Source organism: Diplotaxodon limnothrissa, linkage group LG6 (assembly GCF_057381915.1).
Source record: "Diplotaxodon limnothrissa isolate DT_005_m linkage group LG6, D_limnothrissa_male_GT1.1, whole genome shotgun sequence".
NCBI lineage: Eukaryota > Metazoa > Chordata > Actinopteri > Cichliformes > Cichlidae > Diplotaxodon > Diplotaxodon limnothrissa.
The window spans coordinates 18,141,317-18,166,472 of NC_140601.1; the positions used below are offsets into that span (position 1 = coordinate 18,141,317).

Here is a 25,156-nt window from a genome sequence, read left to right on the forward strand (position 1 = left end):
AAGAAGCTCCAGGGTTAATTCCCTCTAAAAAAAAAAAAAAAAAAAAAAAAAAAACTAAAAAAAAAATCAAACTTGATAATACATGCATGTGTTCCGCGTCCTGTGCCACTTTAAATTAGTCAGTATTTCTGGCATGGATCGAGTCTTTAACTACTGTGGCCCAGGCTTTGGAGCAGTCTGCTTCAGGGTGTGAGCAACACCACCATTTTTTCCCTTACAGCAAAAAGTACTAAACTTATTTTCAGCTTGGCTTTATTTAGATTGTCCAATCATTTATTCATTTAATTTTAAACAACTCCCTTATTAAACAGGGATCACCTAACTGGTAGCTATGGATCTTGGGAGGAAATTTTGGGAAGCAAGGCTGAGATGTTTTGGACATGTGCAGAGAAGAGATAGTGGAAACACTTGACAAAGGATGGTGAATATGGGGCTTTCACCATTATTAAAGTTGTGCAAAGATTGTACTTATTGTACTCTGGAAAGAACTCTGGGTTTTAGAAAGATAGCTGAATTCAGTATGAACCTCATTAGAATGCTTCACTGTGCTGCTGGAGCTTGAATAGTGGACCATACGTGAAAGTAATGACAACTCATTAAAAAAAAGTCCCTTTTTAAATTGATTTGATCACAAACAGCAATTTGTTATCATTTTACTGGTAAAAAGAATCAATTAAAGGGGGACTGGAGAAGCTGGTTCAAAAAGCCTTAAAACAACTAAGATGTGTTGAATACTTGGAAACATGTAGCACAGTAACAGGAGCTGGAGACCAGTGAGAAACAAAACAATTACAGAGAAAATAATCTATAACAATATATCTTATAATAAACAAACAACTATTATTTTATCCCTGCTGTTTTTTGAGGTCTACAGTAAAACAAGTTTTCCTGTTTGGCTCAAATATAGCAATAATAATTTATACAATGCCATTTATGGCCTGTATGTTGTGGTGCTTTAAATTCAGTTTTGTAAACAGTGTTGTATGTATGCTGTATGTCAATCACATGAGGAAGAGACTCACTTTTATTCTGAGTACACTGCAGGCCTGAGACAGTCAGGCTAGTAAAACACTGGGATTATTCCACCTGACATGCTCGTCTGAGCAGCCTACGGGAAACATGCAGCCTTGTGGGAGGCGGCAGCACTAACCACACTGCAACCATGCCACCCACATCACAAAGTCAAATGAAACTGCTACACTCAAACCATCCACTCACCAACTTCCAGAAGACCTTTGAAGGTTGTTACAGTGCCATCACAACATGTCTTTAAAAAAAAAAAAAAAAAAAGTGTGTTTGTGTGTGGTGGTGGTGGGGGGGTATTTTATGCATTTCCATGCAATTTACTTGAAAATGCAATTATGCTTAACACTGGTGCAGTTGGCTTTGGCATGCTCTTGTAATTGTGCGTTTCTAATTGAAGGTCTACTTCCAAATATACATACAAACACAGGAGGAGCTCTTCCATCACTTCAGAGGGCATTACAGTGACTTGCATTCATTTCCCACTTGACTCTTACCTTAAACCAAGTCTACTCATTAAAAACCTAATTAATGAGGGGAATTGCCGTTTGTCCCCAGAATCTGATCTGACTGGGTGCAACAATTTATGTCCCTACACAAGTACAGGCGCACGGTGTACTTGTGTGAAGTACAGGATGAAGTGAAGAATCTGGCATCATGGTGCCAGGACAACCACCTCCAGCTGAACGTCGGCAAGACCAAGGAGCTGGTGGTGGACTTCAGAAGGGGTCAGCACAGAGACTACAAGCCCATTATCATCAATGGAGCTCCAGTGGAGAGGGTGCAGTCCTTCAAGTATCTTGGTGTCCACATCTCCTCAGACCTGACATGGGCTGCCCACATTCAGGTCCAGACCAAAAAGGCTAGGCAGCGCCTCTCTCCAAAGATCCTCAGGATTTTCTATACAGGCACTGTGTAGAGCATCCTCACACAGAACATGACATCGTGGTTTGGGAACAGCTGTGTGAAGGACCAAAAAGCTCTCCAGAGAGTGATCCGTACAGCAGAACGCTGCTGCAGGATTGCTCTCCCCCCGCTTCAGGACACCTACACCAGGAGATGCCGGACTAGAGCAGACTAGAGCAGGACTCTTCCAGACACTCTAAACCCAGGCACAATGTACATTCCAAATTCCTTTAATTTTAAATATGTTTATATTGTCTATCCTGTAAAATAGTCAGATGTCTATTAATATTAATGTACAGAATTCACCTGCTTGCTGCTACTACTGCACATTCACCCAGTGTGTGTGTCTATATATCTATCTATCTATCTTCCTCTACCCCCCCCCCCCCCCCCCCCATTTTTGCACATGTCGAGGAGCATGTCAGGCTACATTTCACTGTGTGTTATACTTGTATAACTATCCATGTGACAAATAAAGAACCTTGAACACACACACGCACACAGAAAGTCCCCAACAATACATGATGCATATTTTCTTAGCATGGGTGGCCTGTAATTAAACCAAGTCACACAAAGACAAACATGCAGAGACAGTGGTCATGAAAGAGACAGAAATATTGCAAGTAATGAAACAAATTTATTGACTCTTCCAGTAGAGACTTGATATTCATGGAATAAAACTGCTTTTCTGGGAGTTTTTACTGAGCAAACCAGACAGAGGAAGCGAAAACAAAATAAAACCAAAACAAAGAGGCAACATGTGAAAGTGCAAACAAAACTAAAAATGTTCAAAAAATACAAAAAGAATGTAAAGAGTACAATAGTTTTACAGCAAACAGGATTGCTCAAAGCATAAAAATAACTGAATGGCAAAAATCTGCATTTTATTAAAAGAAAATGATTTGGGGAAGTCAGTAGCTGACACCCTTTTTCTCAGTCATGATTAAAATCTGAATACTCAACTTTTTCCCATAACAGTCATTTAACACGTTTTGCTCAATGTAATAAGATGATGAGGCGCAGTCACTGAAATATTAATGTCCTCAATGCGACTCGACTCTGCATGACACATCAGATTCAGCTGCAGAGAATACAGCAGGGGACAAACTACACTGTACTTGTGTTTGCCTCCGCTTCATTTCATGTTCAGCTACCAGTCTTAAATGTGTAACACTACACTAACCAAACTAGGCTTTGAAAACCAGACTGCACAGCACATAATCTAATAGTGAATATATCTAAACACTATCCGTTTTTTCCTCTTAAAATTCATTTGAAACACAAGATGAGCAACACTTTAAACTGTTTATGTCTGAAATGCCCTTTGAGTGCCATGCACCACACTAAATCCTACACTAAATGCTCAAATGGCCCTAAATTTTGCCCTCATATTATTCTTCTACTTGTAATAGTGGATTTTATGTTGCTGTTATACAGATAACTTTAACTGCTCTCACTTATTATAATCTAAGAAACATTTTGACAACCCGGCACACTTCTTTACATATCGGGAGATGAAAATTTTCCTGCTAACAGTTTACATTTCAGAAGCACATTTCATGCCAACCTGACTGCAGTTGGACAGAAAACAGAAACCAACTGCATTTCGGTGACCTGGAATGTCCCATAATTATTGTGACTACATGTGTATATCAGGATTTCCGAGGGAAGAATTAGATGCAAACTAGTTATGAGTCAGAATAGTAGAAAGATGGAAAAAAAATGTTGTGGGAGCAAGATCAAAGAGGATACTTGCATCAATATGAGTATGATGGTCTAATTATTACAGTTGGTCACAGAGATCAAGTATCTTCCAGTTGCATCACGCTCACCTTGCTAACTCCTCTCCCAGTCTGTAAATGTGCCCAATTCAGACATCCTTCAAGTAGAGAACAAACCCATTTAACAACCCGCCTAACCTCAAAGTCCCGGATCAGTTTGTGTTTCAGTCAAAACTTCAGTCTGACAAAAACACAAACCAGTCTGGCACCAGCTAACCCCTGTTCCTGCTACTTAAATCAAAATGCTGGGATATGGACATCCACAGTGCCGAGCACAGTGAAGCCTAGGAGACGGAGGATATGGGGTTGTGAGGGGAGCCCATCTGAGTCAGCACCTTATCCAACCACTGCAGGGGGCCGTGCAGGTGAATCTCAATCCAGCAGGGTGTGCTGGTCACATCTTGGCGGTGGTACTCTGCACCCCAGCCCTGAAAAGCACAAAAACACGGGTTTTATTTTCTTACAATTTGGTGGTGATTTAAAAGAAAATGGAAAATGCTAATTATTTTTGGACTGTCTCATTCCAGATATTTTACCACTTTAAATTAATTTTCAGCTTAAAAAAGTGCCTTTAAAAAAACAAAAAAACAAAAAAAAAAAAACCCCTCCAATGCAGAGTTTTAAAAACAGGGCACAGTTTAAGTGTGGCTTGACTGAAATTTCATGGTATAATAAATCTCCTGTCAGCTGTGAAAGACCATCAGCTGACATTAAAATTACAGATTATCTGTAAACATTAATGTGCATTTATTGTAGTTTTATGAGAATTTAATTTATAACAATGTAAAATTATACAGCGTAACCACAAAATAGAGACAGGCACATAGTTACATGCTTAACTGTAATTATGTTACACAGCATCAAACAAATACTGTGTGTGTGGCTGCTCAGCTGTTTGTACAACTGCTGAGCCATATAAACCTTTTTTAAAAGGTAAAAACTGATTAAAAGCAGCTAAACATCTATCGTCCAAAAACATTAATTTTTTAGAAGGAAAATTCAAACCAGACTACCTTAACAAAGCTCATGCGGATAGTGCACATCTTGGTGAGCTCATAAACGGCCTCAAAGCCGTGGTTGACGGACTGAGCCAGCAGCTCAGCGAACTCCTGGTTGTTGAAAATCTTTAGGCTGCAGCCGCTGGGAATCTTGCAAACAGTCGTGGGATGGAAGCCGTGATGATAATTGCAGTTACGACTCTGGACGAAGATACTGCTGTCACTCAGACATTCTGCATACACCTCCCCTCCAACGTAATACAGATGGACGCCTAATAGAGAGTAGTACAGTATTAACAGGGTGGATGAGTCTCTTTTATCAAAAGAAGACAAACATCCGTGTGGTCAACCTGAAATCAACAGACTGGAATGTTTAGTCAATCTGTCGTTGCGTTTTACGCCACATCTCAGTTCCTGCTGACAACATGAATTGATTTAGGCTAGTCTGGCGACAATTGCTTCATTTTGGTCACCGACAGGTTTTCCATGTTGTACCTTTGCCAATGTGCCTCCTGGTATTCTCAATAGTAGAGTTGCGGTTGACGTTTGAGAGCAGGCCGAGGCAGAATCGGTTGCGGTTGTTGGAGGGATCTGTGAAGCCATCGACGAGCACACTGGTGGAGGAAGCCTGGAAGGCCTCTCCAACACGATTATTGAGCTCGTAGTAAACAATAGAGCACCAGTGCTTGGGTTCTTCATAGGCCACAGGCTGCACATCTGCACAGGAAACACATTAACAAGTCACTAGAGTGAGTAGAGTACACGGTACATGCCTCACACCAGGCACAATTGTGAGGGGCATTTAAGAGTCGTGTGCAGAGAAGCTGATGACAGGAAACCAAATATTTAATCAAATTCTTTCAGACTCTTCTTTCATTCAAATTATTCCATGTTGCCTATAACCATAAATAAACAAGCACATTTCCATACATTTATTCTGACCCAAATCAGTGTATTCTAAAGTGTCAAGGCCAACTGTGGTCTGCATGCCAGGGTTTATTGAGCAGGCAAACAGTCAAAAGACGGGACGTGAGCATGCTCGCTGAGCCTGGTATCTCAGGGTAAGCTGGTGCCAGCTGGCCTCACCCTCTCTCTGTAAGGGGAATAAATCATGTTTATTTAAGCGCATACTTCTCCCAAACTTCCTCTGTAGCGTGGCACTGGCTAGCAGGTGTGTTTTGTCTGTCCTTTTCCCAGAACTGGCCTACAATAGAAACCTGCTCCCCTGTACAGGATGCAGCTTGTGGAAGAGAACTGGAAAAAAATCCCCAAACTCCAACTGCCAGGAATACTTTTAACAGCTCTGCTGTCAGGATGCATGGGCAGAATCTCTAAGCTTTAATGACACAAAAGTTCCGGCAGCAGTCAGAGCTTTATCAGCGTTTGCACCAGCAGATAACTGCAGAGTGCAGCCATTTACGAGTTTAACTCTAAACAGTAAATATTTTTTTAAAAAAAGGGTCAAAATCAAGTTCAGTCCCAGAGTATCACCTGATCACATCAGCTGATATCTTAGACCAGTGGTCTAGACCAGTGTGTTGCATTGTGCCGTGCATTATGAATGATGCACACTATTCGAAAATTCATGACAACCACATCATTAAAAGTTAAAATTTAAAATGAGAAAACACTAAATTATCCATTTTCTTCCACTTATCTTGAGTCGAGTCATAAGGACCAGGATTGGGTATCAATTAAAATGTAAAACCGATTAAACTAGTAGATTTGGTACAGACTAGTGACAATAGCAACAATTAGTTGACTAGTAGCGCATAATCCCTACAATTTACCTTTGTTCCCTCTATATTTGGGTAGTCTGAAGGTTTATTTAAAACCTCTCATCATCTACCATCAAACTTCTTTACAGCTGTAATCCAGGTCTTTGGATTACTGATTGAAATGATTACTGCTATAAGATATAAAATCTGAATCAAAGGGCTTTGGAGTCCAATACATGTCCACTGCTTAGTCTGTTACGCATTTATGAATGCAGTGCTCAGTTGCTGTCTGTCTAGCACAATAAAGTATACAACACAAAGTCAAGATAGCAGCAATTACTGCACCGCATTTTAGATTTAAAAGTAGGAGGCAATTAGTGAACCTTATCGTTAACAAGTTTTAAGTCATTACCCGCCGCAAAGATGACATAAGCCTAAGCTTTTATAGTCCCCATAAAACGGCTTTGAGGCCTGTCTTAATTTGCTGAGGCTTTGAGCTTCCCTTGAGCTTGCACCCACAGACAAAGCCTACTGTAAACTAGCATGCCCTGCCCACACGCCGTTTTATCTGACAGGATAAAGAACAGTGGCCTCACTGAAGTTTTCCTCTCACTTTGTGCATTTCCATGTGACCCCCCCCAAAAAAAAGCGGTATAAAGAAAAAAGGTGAGCAGGTACAGACAGTGTTTTGCAGATATCACACAAAACGTGTGTGTGTGTGTGTGTGTGTGTGTGTGTGTGTGTGTGTGCCAGCAAGACAGTAACTACCATGGTTACCTGCCCGGTTGTTACTCTCCAGGGGCAATGGTGGAGCCATGAGGTTGGTGTCCATTGGCTGAGGGCAATCCTGGCTCATCTGCTCCTCTGGGGGCATGTAGGCAGGAGGGGGAGTCTCTGCATGAGGAAGGAGACAGAGCAAAGTCAAGTGAGCTTTAAAGTGGAGGAAAAGTGTAGGAGAAGAAAGAAAACAGAAGAATAATTACTACCTGGCATCTGGAATGGACTGCCGGGGTCAGAGCTAGATGGTGAATGAGGAAAGGTGACGCTGCTGCCACTTCCAGGTGAGTTTGGGTAACTGTTCCCAGGTGAATGTGGGAAAGGCAAGGTGTTTGCCTGACCAAAGGATTCTGGGAAGGTGGCATTTTGGGGCATGTGTGGCTCGTTCTGTTGTAAGGGGTTGCGAAAGCGAGGCAACATCGTATGCTTGGCATTAAACTCGCTGTTCCTTGGTACCAAGACAGGTGGCAGCACTGTAGAGGAAGAAACAAACAAATGGTGTTCAGAGAGAATATACCGAGTCGAGTTAAATTGGACTCCCTCCACCCGTTAGAAAGTCGTATTATGTGACACTAAAGCTCTTGCAAATTACAATCCCCCCCATAGTTAATCATCTATAAAGAAGGTAGGAGATTTTTTTTTTCCCATGCTTCAGATCAGAGGTGGATGAAAATGACATATTGATATAAACTGGGAGATGTAAAATCTGCCAGCCAAAACAGCTGCGACAGCAGTCATTCAGCCTCATTTACTAACAGTATGTAAACACAAATGAGTACATAAATCGTACTTACAAACCTTTCATGCACAAATCAATTTACTCGTACAAACAAATTTAGAAGTGCCTTTGACTGCTTTTTCAATATCTACTCGACCAAGGTTCCAAGAGAGCCGAGTTGAGCAGAAAATGTGGCGTCAGGCTGCTTGCCAATGATTGGCTAGGGTAAAGTCATGGGATGAGCCCTGAGAGAGACTCCTTTACAAGAATCAAACCCACTATTTTTGAAACCCAGCAACAAACGGCTACAAATAATCCATCACCGTGATCCAAGAACAATGTACAAGGTAAAGCAATGGTAAATATTTTGTACAGGCTTCATTTTGGTGCAGAACTGCTCAAAGATCAATTGGCTAACATAACCGTAGCGTAAGAACATTCATAAGGTAACTTGTAGATGTAGCTTATGTCTAAAAAATGTTTTTATTTCTTACAAAATTCCTCATTGTGTAGGGCCCAAAGGAGGTCTGGGACAATTAAACAAGCATGTGGCAAATTATTTTAGTTTATTTTCTGATGTTCCAAAACATATTTATGTTGAAATGCACGTATGCTTTGTCTTTTTTTTTTGCTGATAATAATAATAATAATAATAATAATAATAAATTTTATTTATGAGCGCCTTTCAAGTCACCCAAGGACACTTTACAATAAGATAAAACACTTAGTAAAACAATGGAAAAATAAGAACAATAAAATAAAAGCACAAGATAAAATGAACAAACAGTGGATTCACAGTGAATATGCAGATTTGAACAGATGAGTTTTGAGTTGGGATTTAAACTGGGGGAGAGAACCAATATTTCTTATTTCTGGGGGCAGAGAGTTCCACAGCCTGGGAGCAGAGCAGCTGAAAGCTCTGCTTCCCATGGTGGTGAGGCGGAAGGAAGGTACAGTAAGCTGGATAAAAGAAGAAGAACGAAGTGAACGGGCAGAACAAGTGGTGGTTAACAGGTCAGAAAGGTAAGAAGGAGCGAGGTTATGATTTATCTAACACCACAATTACCCACTGAGGTAAATTCTTCATTAATCCCAATCTTAAAAAACAAAAAAACAAAAACAAAGAAAGATAATTACTTTAAGTGCTCATCATATCAAGCTCTACCCACGTAGAAAAAGATACATCTGAACTCAATAAGTTATTTGATGCCAGCACAACAAAGGAAATCTGTTTCTGGCACTTTCCATGACTCAACATTCTGCGCACAGATGTCGCTACGCATTTCAAATGTCAGCTTCCAGGCAGTAAGTCTTAGCCAGCAGTATTGGCCCAGACTCTCAGGTTTCTGCACTAAAAAGACATTTTGAAGCAAGCTGTTCTTGTGGAATTCATCACTTGGGGTAAATATCCTGGCTGAAGGCTGTTCAGGTGCAGTAGAAACCACAGATATACACTCCACTTGTGTCTATAAATACCTCTGCAGATAAATAAAGCTAGTGGTGAAACTTTAGATGAGACTCGGGTTGCTGTCTATATTCCTGCAGGTAGCCTGAATGTGCTGCAATAGGCCAATGGATCAATATATAAATAAATGTTTATTTTACAGGCTATTTGTGGAGCAGTCAGACAGCTGTGCTTTTATGTATAAGGTTGAAGGGAAATTGGCAGGATGTGTTTGAGTAGGTGGGCTGGGTTAATAGAGGAAAAATAGGGTGTGTTGTGGTGTTTGTTGTGGGGGGGAGTCGTGTGGCCAGACAGGTGCTGTGGGGTTAAATCACCTTAGCCCTTTCTTCCACCCGCTGTGAAAAGAAAGTGTCTGTATGGCAGCCAATAACTCTTTCCTCCTATTGTGAGAGACTAAGTATCTTCCTGTTCCAGCCATCGTTGGAGAAACTGCCTGCAGTCATACGTGTGTGTGCGTGTGCGTTCTAATTTTTGTGACATGCGTCCAAGTTTGAGAGTGTGTCTGCCTGTATGTCTACATGTGTTCAAGATAAAAAAAAAAAAAAAGTAGAACCTGCAGTACTGAGCATGCCCAAAACAAAGCCCTCATTCTGCCCAGATGGAATTTTCTGCTACATACATACACACCCACACAGCACCATGCAGACAGCTGTTTTTATCTTGTCGGCTGACTTTCATTTTGTGTTTAGTAAAAGGCCAGTTTGTGTTTGATTTGTCTTATTTTTGCAGGTAGAACCCCAAAGCAGTGGACAAACCTAGGCAAGGAAATAACTCAAACTCGGGTAGTACAAAAAGACATTATCCTGAGTTTATTTTTTTTACCTGAGATCTTTATTTTTATTCTTTGTAAAGTCATTTTTATTGTTTTGGTTTTTTTTTTTTTTACTCTATATATATATATATATCTCTCTCTATATATATATATATATATATATATATATATATATATATATTAAATCTAATTGTGTGTGCCCTGCCGCTTTCCATGTGGCCAGCCTCCTGAACTTCTCCTTAATAATAATAATAATAATAATAATAATTTAAAAAAAATGTCATCTCTCTATGATCATCCATGTAAATAAAAAGTTGTGTGGATATTCTGGTTAGGGACAAAATCTGTCAGAAAACAGGAAGGTAACTAAAACAACATACAAAAAATATACAGAACTGATTAAAGGAACTGATGAAAGGAAAATATAGAAACTTGAGGATCCTAAAAGTTTTAAATAGTTATTTTGTCATGATAAATATGAGATGGCCAGGAAAACCAAACCAGGAAATCACCATTAATCCAAACCACTAGGCCCAAGTGTCCTTGAATTTAAAAATGTGTAGATTTTTTGTTCATTTTACAGTTAGAATACTTGTATTATACTTTCAATCTTTTCTCTCATGAAAGCAATTCCTCTACCTTGACTCATGCCGTCATCTATACTTAAATTGCAAAGTATCCGAGTTTTGAGTACCTTTAAGAGTGAAATGTAAAATTTATAACAACACTGTCAAAGAGTCTGCACATCTTAAACAGGTATTAAGGTCAGTGTAGAGGCATGCCGTTCAAGTTACCTCGGGATTTCACTCACCTGGACTGTCCACTCGTTTGTAGTGGTAGGGATTGATGCACACATCCTTCTGTTTGGAGCCAAAGGGGTACTCGCAGCATTCCAGCGCTTTCAGCTCATGGTGGGACTGCAAGTCAGGCCAGCGCCACACCCGACAATAGATGACGTGGGGCAGGCCTTTCCTGTGAGACACCTGCAGCCGTCCATCCAGTGAGCGGGGGATTGTCACACAGTTACTGGGCTGACCCGGGCAGCTGAGAGCCCGCTCCAGCTCCTCCATGGCTCCCTTTTTCTTTTTCAGTTTCTTAACCAGAGCATCCACTGCCTTTTCTGCCCATTTCTCTTCCTCATCTCCCTGCTTCCAACCCAGCAGCCGTTTCACGGCTGGGCTGGTGAAGGAGAAGAGCGAAGTGACATTCATGTTGGCCAAGCCGCCCTCCTCCCCACTCCTAAAGGAAGCGCAACCAGTCGTTGGACACTGTCCAGTCTCTGAACACAAAGATTTAAATATTATTTGTTTGTTTTCTTATGTTAAAACCCTTGGCTTCCAAGATGCAAGACAAGGTCCTCTTCAGAGTCACTAGAAAAAAATAAAAAGAAGTGTGAGTTAAGAAGTATAAGCATAACTTACATAAGTGTAAGTTAAAGTCCTTCACAAAAAGATGTACACGTCACTGCCTGCCCGTTTCACAAAGCTGCTGCAACTACAAAACATGAACATAAATCTCCTCCTCCTCTTTAACGGCACTAACAGACCTGCTCGTGTAAGCAATGAAGCAAGCAATGATTTCACCCATACAGCTGGTCTGGTCATATCAGTCATGGGTTCTGGGAAAAGAGCTGGAGAGTCACAGAGGACACCCTCCTCTGATCATCAGCCCTAACCAGACATTCTCCCAATAGCTTCCTGTCCTGTCTTGTCACATTACCACCAATTACTGATGTCATTTACAGGAGAACACTTCTTATATGTGCAAAGTTAGCACATCCCACAGAGAGAAGCAGCCGTGCAATATGGCAAAACACCTGGAGAAGGTATTTTATTACATTATAGTGCTGCCTAAATCTTTGTGGAACAAATGATTATATTCAGTCAATAATAGCAGAAATTAAAGAATATCCATATATCAGAGAGGTAAAAGCCAGCAAGTTCTGTCAATATTAAAATTATATTAAATATTTTCAAACAAAATCAGATTTTGAAATTAATGTCAATTACTTTCGTGATTAGACTCATCGACTACTAAATACACTTTTTCCCAAACAAACATGAAGGTCATATTTAGTCAAGAACTTTATTTAAAGTGTGCAACTTCAACAGAAACAGCTGCATCATGTAATGCAGTCAGGGGTAGGGATGGGTATCGTTTAGGTTTTATCCGATACCGGTGCCAAATCGGTACTTTTGAAATGGTGCCGGTGCTTAAACGGTGCTTAAAGAATGGAGAACACAAAATTGGTCCAAAAACCTCTCATGTTCAGCTGTTTTTTGTAAAAAGATAACAATGTTAGCCTTTTCTGCAGCTATGGGGCATATATGGTATCACTCTTGGCTGGAAGCAGTGCTTAAACAATGGAAAAAACACAAACTTTGTCCAAAACCTCTCATGTTTAACTGTTTTCCACTTTTTCTTTGGTCATTTTAGCCTTTTTGGCCAGGGTGAAGGGAGCATCTGCCATCAAACAAGAAGACAGCCGCATGTAGCTATGATGATGTTTGCTAGTTCACCTTACATGCATTAATGTAATAACGTGGTTAGCCTACTCAACGTAAATTACACACGAACAACATTAAGCTACTCACGCAGAGAAGAACGGCTGCTGCTGCCATCATCATCCGTCATCATTTCTGCTACACTGGCAGGGCTAGGGGCCAGGACTCTACTCTTCGGGTTTTTGGGGGATGCTGCATAACAGGCAACCCACCCGCAGTAGATCTGCACGGCGTGAGGTCTCGCAGCAAGCTATCAAATACGGCGCATTTCTGGGCTTTTAAAAAAAAACGCTATGCGTCGCCAGGTGTTTCATCGGATTTGAGGTGTTACCTCCTTTGACAGTATCACAGTATCAGCTTAAAGCACTTGTTGCAGGCTGCTGAGTTTGCATATTTTGCTGTGAAGTACAGCCAGACTTTTGACCGCTTCGCCTTGGACATTTTTAATCTGTAGCTCTGCTCTAACAGAACGTACGTACCTGGGCCCGCCTACTATCCTCGGAAACGTAAAATGATTGGCTAGAAGTGTATCACAGCTCAGGGAAAAAAAGCACCGAAATAAAGCACCGAAATGTGCGCTGCTTTTCGGTCTGGTTACTACCGTTTATGTCAGAACGACACCGGTACCCATCCCTAGTCAGGGGTTGGCAAATCAAAGATTAAAAACTATTTAATTCCAGGTTTCCAGGTAAACTTATTATCATGCGTTTTTAGTGTATTATGTTGCTTTTCTGAAGGCCATTTGTATATTTTACTCTGACCTACCCAGAGACTATCGAGACTGTGCTTGTTAGATAACCAAACAAATAAATGTTTGTGTGTCTGTGGAAGTGCAATATGACAGCATATTGATTCACACCGATATGATCAAGGCTTTTAGAATTATTTTCTTTCTTATCTCTTATTCTCATCTTGTTTCTCAGCTTAATTTTCAGAGAAGATTAAACATATTGTGTACATACTATGAGATTTTATGATTCAACAGTGCAAAGACAACTTGCTAGGTAAAATAGTGTGTGCTTGATAAAATCCAATATGAGTTTTAAAAGGCTGTCTTTCAGATTTCAGAGGAAGGAAACCTCTAATGAGTAACCTGATGAGGCGAGCAATCAAAAAAAGCTTTAACACTGCACACCGGTTCTGGGCAGGAATCTGGCCATGCGTAGGACAATAAAAAGGAAGTGCATGTGAACCCCAGTATAAATGTGCCTATTCACTGGGGTCCCACGGGAGCAATTCAGTAGTCAGAAGGTACACACATTTTGGCTTTTGAAAGGGAAAACAAGAGCACATTCAGCACTCCTCGTTCCACCTTCTTTTCAAGTTATGCCTGAATGCAATTAGGCAGATAAAACAGAGTTATGGTTGAGGTTTGGCTGAGGATGAATGTTCAAATGTGATCCTTGAATCAAATAAACAGCGTGTCAGGAATCCACCAGCGTTTATCTGTAACCGATCGTGGGCGAGTGTGCATCACTCTGACAGTAAAGCCTGCAGTATATTGGATTTCCTAGGAGCAGGAACAAATACATCATTAAGACTGCTCTGTAGTTATTCCTGGCCCTTCAGATTATGGGATGAATAGTGATTTCTATCTTTGACAACTACTGCCTATGTAAGCTACCTCATACTGGCATCTGGGCTGGGACGTTTGATACGAACAGGTGCTATTTACAGTGTGTGTGTTTGTGTGCATGTGTTGTGGAGGCCGTGGACACTTACTACTGCCAACCACACTGACTGGAAAGCTGCAAGTTACAACTAAAATTAACTTGAATATAATTGGCTCATCTAAAAAGTAATACAAAGCTACAATCATTGAAAGGACGGGGCATATGGTGGGAAAACTACACCTTTATATTGACAAAAGACTCGCCACCTTAACAGAAACAGGAAACAAGCTGTGGAGTTTTATCTTCTTATGTGTCATCGCCTGAACAACAGTGACATCACTTCCTTCTGCTGAGACTTGCAGGCTTTTCCACAGGTGCAGGATGGAAAACAAAAAATGTTTCCTGAATTGACCATCCCTGACTCGTTTTTTCCCCTCAGGCTCTTTCACAATGAACATCTTTTCATTGTAGTGAAACAGTTAAGGAGGGGTAAAAGAAAATCCTTGGGTGTGGCCTCTCTTCTCACTGAAGTCAAATTAGATTTCTGTCATGTTACCCCTAATTTCATTTGCAAACTAACTCTTCTATTTATGAGGAACACGTATTAATACCAAGACTGTTACAGTTACATAAAAGCAAAAACTAGGTGTGAATTTTTTTTAGGTAATTAAAATTAACATTTGAATAAAGTGGATGGCATTGTGTACTCACAATATCTTAGTTTTGTCAAGGGGGTCAACTTTATTAACACAACAAGCATCAGGAGGCTTTGGCATTTAAGGTTTTAGTAAATTCTACGGATACCTGTATTTTCATAACTATTCTGAACTTCTGCCCCTGAAAAATACCACCAAATTATAACTAGTAATAATCCTAGTTACTATTTTACTTGTTTTTTTAAACAAGGAAAAACAAACAAATAACTGACTATAATTTAATGTACACTGGTAGCTAGGGGTGGGCAATATATTGAATATACTCATCTATCGAAAGTTTTTCTGCGGGTCTTGTGCCTTTGCTAATGTTGCCTTGATAATAATTACACACAGAATAAAACTACCACCTTTAAAAAAAAATCCCAAAACAAATTATACTACTAAAATTAGGTTAAATGTCACTGAAATGAGGACCACTGCATTTTTAAACACACACACAATGTCAGACTAGTTTTCTGTGTGGCTAACATTGGCAGGACTAGCCCCAGTAGCCCTCCCTCCTTGCATGCAAACATGAAAATGAAAAAATTATTTTAAAAAGAAATTAAAATGACAATAAAAAAAATATATACAATGACAAGTAGGGCTGCACGATTAATCGTTAGAAAATCGCGATCTCGATTCATACTTATGTGCAATCTCATTTCCAATTGACAACGATTTAAAAAAAAAAAAAAAAAAAAAGACGACGACGATTGTACCGCATTTTGATCCGGGACGTAATCTGCATAAAAACAAGCGCTCACTCTTCCTACTCAACAAATGACAAGGGCGGAGCCTTATACCACGTGACACAGAAGCTGTGCCATGTGATGCTAAAATTAGCAGGGAAAAAACAACGGAGAGCACGTCAGGGATGACGAGAAAGTGACAGGAGAAAATCCGTCCCGGTCAACCACCCAAACATCAATAACGGGAACCTTATACAGCGCTTCCCCATACCCGTCGATCTCCCGCAGGCACAAAGAAATTACGGAGGCTATTACTTATCACCTGACCAAAGATATGGCTCCCATCAACACTGTGCAAAACGAGGGATTTAGGAAAATGATCAACACCCTAGACAAACGCTACACAGTGCCGTCCCGCAACTATTTTTCTATTGTTGCACTACCTGCTCTATACACGCAGTGTCGAGCAACGGTGGACACGGAATTTCAAGCAGTACAACATTTTGCGGCAACAACAAAACGTGAGACATTTGTTGTTTTTATGTTTATTTATTGTTTTTATGTTCAGTCTCAGCTGTTACGAAGTTGATGTGCAGTTAATAAGTGCAATAAATATTTATACTGGAAAAGAAAATCGTGAGAGAATCGTGATCTCAATTCTAAGCCAAAAAATCGTGATTCTCATTTTATGCAAAATCGTGCAGCCCTAATGACAAGTACAATTCTTACCAAAACTTGGGAATTCAGCTAAAATTCTTACTACTACTAATAACAGTATTTTTAAAAAAAACAAAAAAAAAACTGACTTATTCAAATAATTGTTTTGCTTACAAAATGAGATTAAGGTGACATCATCAACTGTCCTGGGGGTCTTTTAAGTAATCCACACCGACTGCACCCTACATTAACTAGTGGCTTGCTTAAGGTAAATATAATAAATGATATAATAAATAAAATAAATCAGAGAAAAAGGAAAAGGAAGAAAAAAAGGTTTCTATAAATAGTTTATATTTGAATATACCGTATTTTCACGACCATAAGGCGCACTTAAAAGTCTTAGATTTTCTTCAAAAAGTACGGCGCGCCCTGTAGCGCAGTGCGCCCTGTGTGTTGTAAGGAGGACGTAGTAGAGAACACCATGAGAACGCTAAAGGGTGAAGTGTGGGCGTTGATCGTATATACCGGACAATCGCACATGTGCATTATGTGGAACATCGTTGTTTTAACAACCCTGAAAATGGCAAAGAGACACGCTTATGAAGCACAGTTTAAACTGAAGGCCATCAGCTATGCGGAGGAACATGGAAATCGAGCAGCCGTGAGAGAATTTAAGATTAACGAATCGATGGTTCGCAAATGGAGGAAGCTAGAAAACAAGCTCCGGCAGGTCAAGAAAACGCAGCTGAGTTTCCGCGGACATAAGGCGAGGTGGCCCAAGTTGGAGGAAAGACTTGAGCGGTGGATCATCGAGCAAAGAACGAGTGGGAGAAGCGTTTCGACGGTCACCATTCGGCTAAAAGCAGTTTCACTAGCTGAAGAGATGAACATTGAACATTTCCAAGGAGGTCCGTCTTGGTGCTTTCGTTTTATGAAACGGTGCCATTTTTCCATCCGGACCAGGACTACGGTAGCGCAGCAACTTCCAGCGGATTATAAGGAAAAGCTGGCCATCTTCCGCTCCTACTGCAGCAAACACATCGGCGACAAAAACATCCAGCCCAGCCACATCACAAACATGGACGAGGTCCCGCTCACTTTTGACATCCCGGTGAGTCACACTGTGGAGAAGAAGGGGACCAGCACGGTAGCGATACGCACAACGGGGTATGAAAAGTCTTCTTTTACTGTTGTGCTTGGCTGCCATGCTAATGGACAGAAACTGCCGCCTATGGTGATTTTAAAGCGAAAGACTTTGCCTAAAGAGAAGTTTCCAGCAGGAATCATCATTAAGGCAAATGAAAAGGGCTGGATGGATGAGGAAATGATGAAAGAGTGGCTGAGGGAGGTGTATGAGACCAGGTGGTTTTTTCCACGCATCACCATCGCTCTTAATCTGTGACTCTATGCGTGCCCATCTCACAGCCGATGTGAAAAAACTAGTGAAACAAATGAACTGTGAGCTTGCTGTCATTCCGGGAGGCCTGACAAAGGAACTCCAACCGCTGGGCAAAAGCCGGCATCATTTCCGAGGAGCCGCACGGCACGGAAAGTGACTCTGACAGTGAAGAAAGTGAACTTGGCATGTTTGATGGAGATTTAGCACAGCTGTTCAATTCAGACACAGAGGATGAGGACTTCGATGGGTTTGATTGATGATAAAAATGTGAGTACCAAACTTTGTTTTGCTCCTGCTTTATTTTTAAATACGCACACTTGTATGCTTGTGTGTTGTTGATGATGACGATTACCGGTAATAGAAATGTGAGTAAGGTACCGAACTCAGGTTTGCTCCCGCTTTATTTTTAAATACGCATACGGTACTTGTATGCGCCCTATAATCCAGTGCGCCTTATGTGTGTGTTAAATACAGTAATGGCACACATAACTGAGACTGCGTCTTTTAGTACAGTGCGTCTTATGGTCGTGAAAATACGGTAATCAAAACCAACTCTTAATTTACACCCCCCACCCCCACCCCTACACGTTTTGTTAATCAAACACCAAGTAAAAAGAACATACATATGACCAAACTTCTGACACTTGTCTTGCTTGTTTTAAACCTAAAATGTATGACGCATTTCTCTTGGTCTAAAAAAACTGAAATAAAAAAAATGGGGAAAAAAACCTTTGCTGTTACTGGCTGCCTGCTGCTGTTGTAGCATAACCTCATCCGTTCACATAACTATCAATACAAATTAAAAATCTCTAAAAGCTGACATACACTATATCTCTATGCTGGCCTTGTCTAAAGCAAATCTGACTGAGCACATTTTCAAAAAAATTAAAACATTTACGCGAGAGCTGAGGATGCTGTGTCAAAAACAAAAAACAAAACCCCACACTGTTCAAAAGGTAAACATCAGCATCATCTTATTTCTGTCAGGGTCACCACCCAGACATATAAGAAGTTATTCTGATTCATATCCAGCCACAGAGCGTCTTTGATGGTCTCTCAGTAACAACCAGTGCTATTAGTACAAGCTCAGGACTAACTGCACAAAGACTAACTTTAATGCATTTCAGATGGAGGATTCCACAAAGCTTTGTACAGTAACATCTGGAGCAAACCTAACAATCCTGTACTGTCATTCAGCTGCAGATGGAGGCTATGTCTCTGAGATATTTCCAGCCCTGGCAGTCAATAACATCCGACTGCTAGCCTGACCACATGCTTATTTAAAGGCCCTGATATGGCACTGTGTTTCTTCTTTGGACAATGCTAGTTTGGAGTTTTCTGTGAGGCAGTCAAAACAAAAAGGCGCCAATGCACCCCTCCTCCTATATCTATGTATGGACTAGGATGCCTGTATGACATAACGGCCTTTCTGTGAACCAACTTTCCAAATAAGTGTCTGAAAAGTATTTATGACCTGCAGCAACAGTATATCTGGTATTGTTTTTGTCATGTATGTGTGGTTTTATGTGGTCCTGGAAAACTCTACTGTACCAGGAACTATAACATAGGTGATGTTGAGTAATTTGGTGAGTATACATGTGCCTATCTACGTGCAAATAAAACTTTACAGGTGTGTCACTGATATTATAATAAAGATTTCATCCAAAAACTCTGGCATTTTGCTGATAGAATGAACATCTCCAGATTCTTCTTCATCTCATTATTATTATTATTATTATTATTAAATGAATTTTTAGCTGAAGTGCCTCCTGAAGTTTGACTTCAGTTGGAGAAGTCACACCAAACCTGACTTTGCAATTCAAAATTGCAGTGGTGAGTGTAAACAGTAGTAGAACATACAGTATAATCTGTACTACAACTATTGTGTAAATAAGCCATACATGGAGAACCCACCAGGCTTTATTTGGGAACATGCTGCAGGAATGTTTTTAAGCGCAAATTAATGCAATGCAGGAAAAAAAAATTAAATTAAATAGGATTGTTACATCATCACTTAGCAAGCAGATGGGGAGAATGTCATAGGATTTCACATTCAGGTTAATATTTCAAACACATTTTAACCAAATAAATTATTAAATGAACTCAATCCACACATGATCCATACTTCAAATTTCTATGTAACCATCAAACTTTGAGCATCATCTCTAATCTGTGACACAGGCATTAAAGAAAGATGCCTGCAGTGGCCTTGGCCGTTGCTCTCTCCTCTATGAAAATGGAAACGGATACTATCATTTAAACAGCTCCATAAAAACATTACCTATAGCCAAGTCTGAGCAATGCTCTCTCACTATTGTGTTAGCGGTAGCTTGTTATGGCCATCAGTTAGCCCACTGGACAGAAACTGAGGCTAATGGGAGCACAGAGTGGGATGATGCGACACTGACAGGGGAAGGCTTTAACCCACCTGGTGCGAGCTGTTCGCCACTACACTAGCCCCATGGATCATTTTGCACTGCTCCAGTGTCTGTTAATCAATTTAGGCCTGGGCTGTGTAGGATGAGCAGGCAGTAATGATGCTCTCTGGACCCTCCCTGGGGATGGAGCATTATAAAGAAGCTACATTATTTATCAGCAGGGTCCTGGATAGGGCCTCCATTAACCCCCGCTCAATGGAGTCACTGGCTATAAACCGTGGAGTGCAGGAAAGAAGAGAGTGATAGATAAAGCGAGAGGAAGAAAGGAGGAATGATGCAGAGACAGAAGGAAAAAAGTGAGAGTGATGGTGAAGCCTGAGATCTAAGACAGGCTGAGTGTTTGGGGAGGAAGAGATATGAAGAACACTCACATATCTGGTCTCTTCAGCTAGTACTTCAACATCAAGAGCCTTCAAGGGGCATTACTATGTGAATCGTGACACTACAAGGATACACTACAGGCTACTTTACGAATACCATTTCTAACAACGAGGCTAGGATTTATTTTTTTTTAATGAGCCAACAAATCGCTTTTAAAACAGGAGACCAGCTGTCATTTTTAACATCCTTTTGAGAAATCAACATTAGTACTAAGAAAAATACTTAAAGTACTTGTCATTTAAATCATGTCGTTAAAAAAAAAGAAAAAGAAAAGAAAGAGCTAAAATATCTCTGGTTCCAGTTTCTTAGTCAGATGTCCTACAATTATCAGTTTCATATAGGGCTGAACGATTATGGAAAATAATCTAATTGCGATTTTTTGCCCCAATATTGCGATTGCGATGCGATATGCGATTATTTTTTAAGGTCTTTGTCTTCTGTATTATTAAACAAAGACAAGCAATACATCATATAGTATGGCCAATACTATATTACATTAATTTTAAACTGTTCTTTCCTGGAAGACAGACCTCTGTTATGATGACATGAGGTGATGCATGAATTGATGACTGACATTTTTATTTAACTTCTTCAATCACAACAGTATATTTGAACATACACAATAGTTTATTTTTAGCTTACAAACATCTGAGCATAAAGTGGTGACAAGGAACCCTGGTGTAAACATTAAAATGAAAGTCAGTACAATGTGCAGATTGCAGAAATATACATAAAAAAAATCTGTGGCTTTACCACACTCAGTTTTTCGACATCTGTGAACTACTAGACTGTCATTCAATTAAAAAATAATATTAAATAAATAAAACTAATAAATAAAAAATACACACATCTTACTGATCTCTGCAGTCAGTAACATTACACATAAAGTGCAAACATAATAGCAATTGTATAAACACACACACAAACACGCCTTTAAAGTTTAAAGGCGTGAAATTGGACGGTCTAGTTCTGATTAGCGTCACCGCTGTCTCGGTGGAGTTTAATAAACTCGGCCGTCTGCTTCTTGCTATCTAAAATATAACCAGACACTGGTGTAAATTCTCGACTGTCTCATACTTCTGTTTAATAAGTTTTCTGTTTGACGTTTAGTCAGCTGTGTGAAAACCAAGGAGGAACCCACCCGGGGGATTAATAAAGTTTTATTTTATCTAATCTAATAACTTTAATCTCAGCCAAACCGATTTACTCACGAACAAACAAAACACTGAAAAAAGCCCAACAATAACATTTTTAGGTTGTCTAAGTGACTTATATATTACGTTTAACCCGAGCAGCGAAACTCCGCGGTGATCTGAAAATGATGTGCCGGGAGTTGTGCCGTTCTCGGCCGCATCAGTAACCCTCGAGCTCCCGGCTAGCTGTCGAGCTGGTGGGTAGCAGACGCCTCTGAAAACGTCGAAGCACTTTTGCAAATATGCGATATCTTGATAAACCGAGCAGATATTTGATGTTTACACAACTACTTTCTCGCCTGAAAATATGTTAAAAGTTTATTTTGTGACCCAGAAAGATTAGTATGAGTAATTTTAAAACTTAGTAGCGGCCGCCATTGCTGGAAACTGGAGTTTGGCTGGGCCGCGCTATGAATTCTGGGATATGGTAGTAATTTGGACAGCCTTCGGCGCGTCGCTGTGACGTAATCGGTCTACAAATGCGGCCTCAGGAGGATGCAGCCCATGAATTTGGACATGTCCAGAGTATAATCGCAGCCTTTGCGGTTAGAAAATTGCACTTGATCATGTCGCGATATTATCGCAAATGCGATATATCGTTCAGCCCTAGTTTCATATTATTGCAAGCTAAATATCTTTGGACTCTCGGCCAAACAAAAAAAGCTGCCCAGTTTAGCAATTTTATGCAATAAATAAATAAATAAATATAGAACAGGACATTTTACATGAAAAATATATATAATTAACCTGTCAAACTTTCCTTGTTGTACAGTCTTGCAAAAGCAGCATATCTTTGCATAACTGCATTGTGCACCTTGTGGCTAACATAAAGTAACATATCTGCTGTAAAATATGATGAGTTCGTTTTTCCAGGCTCCCTAATAACTACTTCAGTTGGTTGCAAACAACATTAGGTGGACATGTACAATTAATCAAATTTTAATTACAATTTTGGCTTCAAACTATATTTAAAACAAGAGTTATTGTGCTGCACTAACAATTTGGCTTTCAGTCCCACTTACAATACTTTTGTCATTCTCTAAAAATAATTTTAAGTTCAATGAAGCCACTATGGCAATCGTGAGAAATGACTTTATAAATGAGCAGCCCTAGAATTAACGCCGAACAGCTAGACCTAGAACCAATCAACACAACAGTCTAAGAGCAAACCCCGAAGTAATCACAGTCATGGCATTGACCTGAGGGGCTCCTAAAAGTCACCAACACATCCACTGCTCAGCATCCTTCCAATGCTGATACAGAAAACTCTAGAAACCTGCACCAAAAGTGTCAGGATGGTTCAGACTCTGACGAGACTGAACTGGGATCAGATTCTTTGCATCCCAGACATGTCAGTCTACCACAGCAGACATAACTATCAAACACATGGGTTTTCATGGTGCTATTTCAAACATGTTCGGAACTCAGCGTTGGGTTTGTGTTGTGTTAGGGTGGACACTTCGCTCCAACACATAGCAGACATGTTATCCCAACCATACAGTGACACAGGGACACAAGACTTAAGGTTTAAATCTGTCATGTTTCTTCTTCTATTTATCCAAGAAGAACAGTGCTTATCTAAAACTGTCAACTAAAGAGTTTATATTGGTTTAAGTCTCTCATAAAGGAAAACCTGCAACGTATGGAGACCTTGCAGTTTACTAGTTACCAGCAGCTGTTATAGTGAATGGATGATAGAAAATATCATGCTTTGCGTTCACTGATGCAGATATCAAGCTCATAAAAGCCTCTGATAATGACAGTCACATTCAAGAGGCTTCATGCTTATTTTTAAGCTGGAAAAAAAGCGTAAATACAAGTTAAAGCACAACATACTGAGAATGCGATCACAGACAAGGACAAATTCCTGTCCTTTGAGTAATCTGATATGTCATCTTCAATAATGTCAAGAGAGCTAGCTCTAGTTGTTGTAGGTCTCTGCCTCCCTCTGCAATCTTCCCTCACATGCACACTCACACAGGCAGAAATTCGTAAACACATGGGGACACTGTCCTCTGAAGTGCACCAGCTGAACAGCCACGTTAAGTCTGCATACATTAACACTACAACAATATACTTTTTTAAAGCCTCAAATGGCAAGGTGTAATACGTGTTTACTGATTATAGAGTGATATATCGTTTAGTGGCATCCAAATATGATACATTTCAAGTGTGTAACGTTTTAAATCAAGAGATTTAGCTAATTAATTAGGTGATCATCAGAAACTTAAAGAGTAGTCTTGATAAGTTTATCAAGCATTTTCAGTCGTTTATCACGGGGAAAAGAACACTTGCTAAACCCCCAATTTCTTGCTTCTCAAGAGGAGAAGCTTGGCTCCTTTTCTGTTCAATGTCACCGTAAACTAATTTCTACACAGAACAAGATGAAGCCCTCGGGCGACTGGTGGCCATTTCTTCCATTTGTTTTTTATGTTACAGACTAAACAGCTAATTGATGAAGAAAAATAACAACATATGACACAGAAAGACCACCCGTTTATCCGCATAATGCATGCCCCCCCCACCCAAAAAAAGCAAAGCAAAAAAAAAGAAAAAGAAGAAAAAGCCGTAGTTTAAAAATAGCACAATAATCATCATTCCCAGCTGCAAATGGATTACATAGTTAAATACGGAAGACCTCGTCCCGGTGAACTCTTTATGGTGATTTAAGGGGAATTAAAGGGAGTTTAGCTTTTAGACGAAAAGCTTCGCTTCTACAACATTTCTGCGAAACCTTTGCTGCTAAATTCCTTAAGTTACCCACTTTCCCCCCCCCCCCCCCCCTTTTGTAAAAGATGTGTACAAGACATTTACAACTTTGAGGCTAAATTTCCACTGCTGTCTGATAAAGTGTGCGCAAAAAGAGGGGAAAAAAGTTTGAAGCTGCCAACTGACAGTGATGAGCGGATAACCGCTGGGATCTACTTCCTTTAAAAAAAAAAAAAAGAGTCGAGCACACTATGGTTACCGAAATAAAACAGTTAAAGGCAGCTTTCATTTACAAATCTGTGAAGAAAGAAAAACTTTACCGCACCTTTTCTTCCTCTGTAGCTTTCTGTTTCTGTGTCGCTGGCTCCTCCTGTGTGCTCTCGCCGCCTGACTGTGGGTCTGCTTGGCCTGGCGTCAGTGAGTCGCGGAGCCGTCTCACACTCTCCCGAGCGCCAGTATCACACCGCCGCGAGATGCGGCCCCACCGGCAAGAGGCAGACCTACTTTTTGCACATCTAACATCTTCATCGAGAGCGTGGAAGTGGATTATGTAATAGCGAAACGGTGCGGTTTTAGTGCAAAGGTGTGAGGTTTCTTTATTGCAAAACGTGTCTGTTAAGATAGGTGAAATGTCGGGGTTTTTGGGAGACGGGAAGAGAGTCTCTAAGTAATACGTCTAAGTAATAAGTCTTTAATCTTTACCACTCTGTTGGCTCC

General features: G+C 40.3%; 1 protein-coding gene across 1 annotated transcript; it reads right to left on the reverse strand.

Annotated features, from left to right (window-relative positions):
• Nucleotides 1-2,835: 2,835 nt before the first annotated feature.
• On the reverse strand, nucleotides 2,836-24,827 carry smad1 (SMAD family member 1). Its single transcript, XM_085356888.1, has 7 exons — nucleotides 24,765-24,827; nucleotides 10,970-11,528; nucleotides 7,413-7,676; nucleotides 7,204-7,320; nucleotides 5,204-5,425; nucleotides 4,724-4,980; nucleotides 2,836-4,138 (listed from the first exon to the last, which is right to left on the reverse strand). The coding sequence occupies exons 2-7, from the start codon at nucleotides 11,367-11,369 to the stop codon at nucleotides 3,995-3,997; spliced, it is 1,404 nt and encodes a 467-aa protein (XP_085213014.1). The 5' UTR covers nucleotides 11,370-11,528; nucleotides 24,765-24,827; the 3' UTR covers nucleotides 2,836-3,994.
• Nucleotides 24,828-25,156: the final 329 nt, after the last annotated feature.

Coding starts and splice junctions, on each gene's coding strand:
- smad1 (XM_085356888.1), bottom strand. CDS start 11,369: ATGAATGTCACTTCGCTCTTCTCCTTCACCAGCCCAGCCGTGAAACGG. Junction 7,677..10,969: donor CAAACGAGTGGACAGTCCAG/GTGAGTGAAATC, acceptor CTTCCTCTACAG/TGCTGCCACCTGTCTTGGTA. Junction 7,321..7,412: donor CAGTCCATTCCAGATGCCAG/GTAGTAATTATT, acceptor TTCCTCATGCAG/AGACTCCCCCTCCTGCCTAC.